This window comes from Anarrhichthys ocellatus, unplaced genomic scaffold (assembly GCF_004355925.1).
Source record: "Anarrhichthys ocellatus isolate YVR2014 unplaced genomic scaffold, GSC_Weel_1.0 scaffold2, whole genome shotgun sequence".
Lineage (NCBI taxonomy): Eukaryota > Metazoa > Chordata > Actinopteri > Perciformes > Anarhichadidae > Anarrhichthys > Anarrhichthys ocellatus.
The window spans coordinates 16312982-16317523 of record NW_022280032.1 but is presented as its reverse complement, the minus strand read 5'-3'; the positions used below and the strand labels follow the sequence as shown (position 1 = coordinate 16317523).

At 44.7% G+C, this 4542-nt stretch overlaps 1 protein-coding gene across 3 annotated transcripts in view; it reads left to right on the top strand.

Annotated features, from left to right (window-relative positions):
• The window catches only part of srgap1a (SLIT-ROBO Rho GTPase activating protein 1a), a 73259-nt gene that overhangs the window by 50112 nt on the left and 18605 nt on the right, over positions 1 to 4542 (top strand). For all 3 annotated transcript variants that reach the window (XM_031863907.1, XM_031863888.1, XM_031863897.1), the window contains exons 9-10: positions 2815 to 3012; positions 3561 to 3645. In XM_031863907.1, the coding sequence (XP_031719767.1) occupies positions 2815 to 3012; positions 3561 to 3645 (283 nt within the window). The remainder of the gene's footprint in view (positions 1 to 2814; positions 3013 to 3560; positions 3646 to 4542) is intronic.

Genomic DNA, 4542 nt, shown 5'->3' with positions numbered 1-4542 from the left:
GTGTGTGTGTGTGTGTGTGTGTGTGTGTGTGTGTGTGTGTGTGTGTGCGCTCATAGCGGGATGATCAACAGATTACACACCACCTTCATAGTATGTCAAACGCTATGGACAGCAGTCTGCCCTTTGACCTGTGATGTTGGATGTTGCAGTAACTGTTAGTGATGCTGCCGAGAACAACATCGATTTTAAAGTGCGGTGAATGAAATTATGTTGTTTTCAGTCCAGCGATTGACGACTGTAAATAAGTCCGACTGATGCTTAGCTCCAGGTACTGGTGCGCTGTCTGTGTGGCAACATAGGAAATACACGAGTCATGGTTCTTTATTGAGGATAAACCAACTTTAATTCGATCCAGGGGACTTTCTCCAGGTCTGTTGTGCAGCCACAGGGACTAATGGGCAGAGTCTCTCTAAGAGCTCCGTTGTTATTGAGCCCGGCAGTGAACACTGGTAACTATTCGTCTGCTGAATAATGGATAAACTCAACAGCTTTTTCACTGGGAGCGATTCTCTCGCATGCATGGGTCCTGTCTTCACGATGACAGCTGGGCCTCTCGCCTCCACGGGGGCCAAGCGGGATGAGGCTGTCAGGGAGAGGGAGGGAGGGAGAGGAGGGGGGAGGGGGGGGGGGGGGGAGAGAGGGAGAGCGAGAGAGACCGACCCCCCATCACACCCGGAGCGTGTAACTAATGGCTGTACGTCGTAGTGGGTTACCTTTGGTTGGCACCTGCCGTGAATAAAACCACAGTGCATACATGTAAAGTGATGGTGTAAGTGTAGTTACTCTGTTTTCTCCGTCTATTGAAGGCAGCGGGTCATTTTTCATTTTTGTGCAGACCATCACTCCTTTGATCACCAAATAATAACTCCCAGCTGTCGCAAGACAGGCCGATGTTTTTAAAAAGTTTTACGATCGCAGAATCGTCCGTTTCCTTTTCCACGCTGTCATTAGTCGTGTTCCAACCTGCTGTGTGTTTTTTGCTTCACATTTGGATGGATGACACTCTTGCTACATCCACATTGTGTGCTCGAGCATGTGTGTCAGCGCTGTAATCCATCAGTGTAACACATGAAAGAGATGAAGTCCACCTTGCCTTTCGGGCGTTTTTCTTTTTTTCCTTATGATGAGTCACAGGTCAAGCTGTTTAAAGAAACCAGCTAATCTAGTGTTGTCTCAGCGTGTATAATAGTCACACAAGGAATCCGCCATGTTCTTTCATTAGCACTGAGGTCAGACTTACTTAATAACTAAGACGGGGTCACTACCTCTGAGTGGGGGTCCTCCTGACCATTAACGATAATTAGGAGGACTTCCAGCTGCGTGTCACTTGGGGCAGTTGAGCTGCTGTGGTCGCAGCACCTCTGTCCTCACCAGAGTGTCTCTGTTGAATGAAGGAAGGCGTTTTGCTGAATTTTTCCTTCAGTTGGTGTTTCTACATCAGCATGGACTCTTTCCTTCTGCAGCTTTTCCACATCAGTGATTCGTGCTCACATGCTCCACAGTCTCTAGACTCTTCCTCCTTGTCTGTTTGTCTCCTTTTATTTCATTTCATCTTTTTCTCTGTCTCATCCGAGATCTCCTCGTTCTGCAATTGTAACATTTTTATGATATTTCTCCACAACGTCTTAGCTCATATGTGCAATTAGAATAAATGAAGGACATGTGTTTAATTGGACCTTTTTGTGTAGATCACCATCATATCATTGAATATAAGGGGCAGCATCGGGACAGAAATAAGTCTACTTTGAGAATAAAGTTCCATATAATGATTTGTTTTGCCTCATGATGACAGTCTGTCCACCACTTTGGTGCAGACTGAAATATCTCAATAACTGGATGGATTGTCATGATGTTTAGTACATACTTTTATGATCAGGTTATCTATTCTCAGGTCACAATTTTGATTTGATTGAAGTATTGCTGGTATCTATGACGAGGATGGTGAACATGCTAAACATCAGTTGTCATTTTCAGTGTCACTTGAAGCTTTTTGCCAAGCTGATGTTAGTATTTAACTTAAAGAACCGCAATGCTGAAGGGAAGCTTCACGGAGCTGCTAGCATAGCCGTGACCTGTTGTTTTTTTACAACGTTCTCACCTTTTTCTTCTTTCTTTGTAAAAGGTACAACTGCATTCCAACACTATTATTGTTTATCAAATTACAACTTAATTCCTATAACATTATCATATTCTTTATTCTTGAAGTCTAAGTTGTACCCACAGTGGGCCTAATACTCCATTGCACCGTCACTGTGGAGTGCAAGTTCTTCATCTGTTTGTATTTGCTTTGGTCTCTTTAACTATTATGGAGCGGTTACCAGCTCATTTGCCCTTGCATTTTTGTCACATCCTCAATCACCTTATGTTATCATATACTGGACGCAGTCATGGCCTGCTGCACGATCACTGGCTGGACACCTTTCGCAGTAAGTGGGGAGGCTGAAGCACTCATGTTGACAGGGAAGAGGCGGTTATGGAAACTCATCTTAAAAGCCTGCGACTGAATTTACCATCTCCAGCACACACTGTTCACCTCAAGCACCTCTGAGTGCATACATATAGACTGCTTTGGCTGCGAGTCATGTTCAGGTTGCTGGTGGATTTCCAGAAACTTGCGTCTTGTCAGAAAACGCCTGAATTTTTCATGGTGTCATGGGATAGCGAGAGAGGTTTTTAGGGAGTGCGATGATAAAGCCGCTTTGGTATGCTGGGATGATAACATTGTGATAGTGAAGAGATAACATCTGGGTGTTAAGCCGACTAGTTTTGCAATTCTTCAACTCTTCTTCACTCGTTCTTCCTTTGTGTCTCCAGATCAAGAAGACGTCGGAGGCCACCCTGACCACGATCCAGGACATGGTGACCATTGAAGACTACGACGTGTCCGAGTGTTTCCATCACAGCCGATCAACGGAGTCGGTCAAGTCCACTGTGTCGGAGACGTACCTCAGCAAGCCCAGCATCGCCAAGAGGAGGGCCAACCAGCAGGAGACGGAGCAGTTCTACTTCATGGTGAGTGGAGATGTTGTCCAAGAGAAGAGGATGCTGGTGGTTACGAGTGAGCAAAAACAAAAGGAAAACAACTTCAGACATATCTTTTTGTTTCTGTATGAAAATAGGAATAAGTGTCTCTCAAAGACTCTCTTTGAAGGCTTGATTGGCTTTCTGTACTTGGACGTTTTCAAAGAAAAGAGAACTATGACATTTCCTCATCTGATTATATACTATGTTTATTGGTGACAAATTTCTGTAAAATGAATCTGAACTCGAAGCTTTTATCTGGACTTTAAAAAGCTAAATCTGTTCATGTAAATTCTGTTGGACTTAAAAGTCTGAATCTCATGCCGTAAGCCCCTTTGAAATCTTTGATCAGCTGGCAGAGTGGTAGGCTAACTGCTATCGTGTTCCAGTCTGAAGATGGACATGCTCTGATAAAAGCTTTAAAAAGACTCTCAGCGTGTCCTTTGCCCTTGGCTTTCTTATCGTAGATTGCTGTCTTAAGAGCGGGTGCTCTGGCTGGCACTCGGGGCCGCCGTGTAATTACTCTCAATTCTCCACAGAAATTCCGGGAGTTTCTGGAGGGCAGTAATCTCATCTCCAAACTGCAGGCCAAACATGACTTGCTGAAGAGGACACTTGGTGAAGGTACAGTAACGACCCCTTTACTTTGATACTCTTATATACTCTCATAGCCCCCACGGTTCCTCTCAATGTCAAACCCAGTTCCAGCCAAAGTGAGGGCGTATATTAGGCCGAATCAGAGTCCAAACAGCCAACAGAACCATAGATTTCTAATTTAATTTTGTCTTTTTATATTTTCAGCATTTTTCCCGCAGCAAATTTCCTATTGTTTGCCCGCTTTTCCCAATACTCAAAGCTCCTAGATGGCAATCTGGGTTTTAAACCAGGCGAGCCAGAGCTGGGGGGGGGGGGTTGTGAACATATCCATCTTAGTGATTGATTAGCTCCCAACTTAATGTACCGCCGTGCGTTAGAGGGGTGGTGGTCATTACAACGGTCTCTCCTTGTACTACATTGGAGTGATCTCCTCGAGGCCTCAGCTAATCCACCGTCAACCCAGAGAGTGTCAGTCAGTCATTGTTCTAAGCAGCATTCCTGGTGGTCCACTTAATGACTAATGGAGCCGTGTGCTAACGAGGAAGAGGAAAGCCTTTTGCTTCTCCCACATGCTCCTTAATCATATTGTCAATGAGCTGGACTACAGCATGACTCACTCAGACACACAGATCCTGTTCATGGGAACAGATGGCCACACAAAAAAACGTGTTCTCCCAAAAACATTTGGAAGCTATTATGTGCTTAATCTTACTGTGCCTCTCCAAACCTGTGTGTGTCTGTGTTCGTGTGTGTGTGTTCGTGTTCTATAATGATCGGTGTGTCTTTGTGACTACGTCAGTTGTAAACTGTCTGCCTAGCGGATGTTTGTTTGTATTGTAATTGTGATGTAGCGAAAGTGTTGCCTGCTTAAGTCGAGGTGTGTGTGTGTGTGTGTGTGTGTGTGTGTGTGTGTGTGTGTGTGTG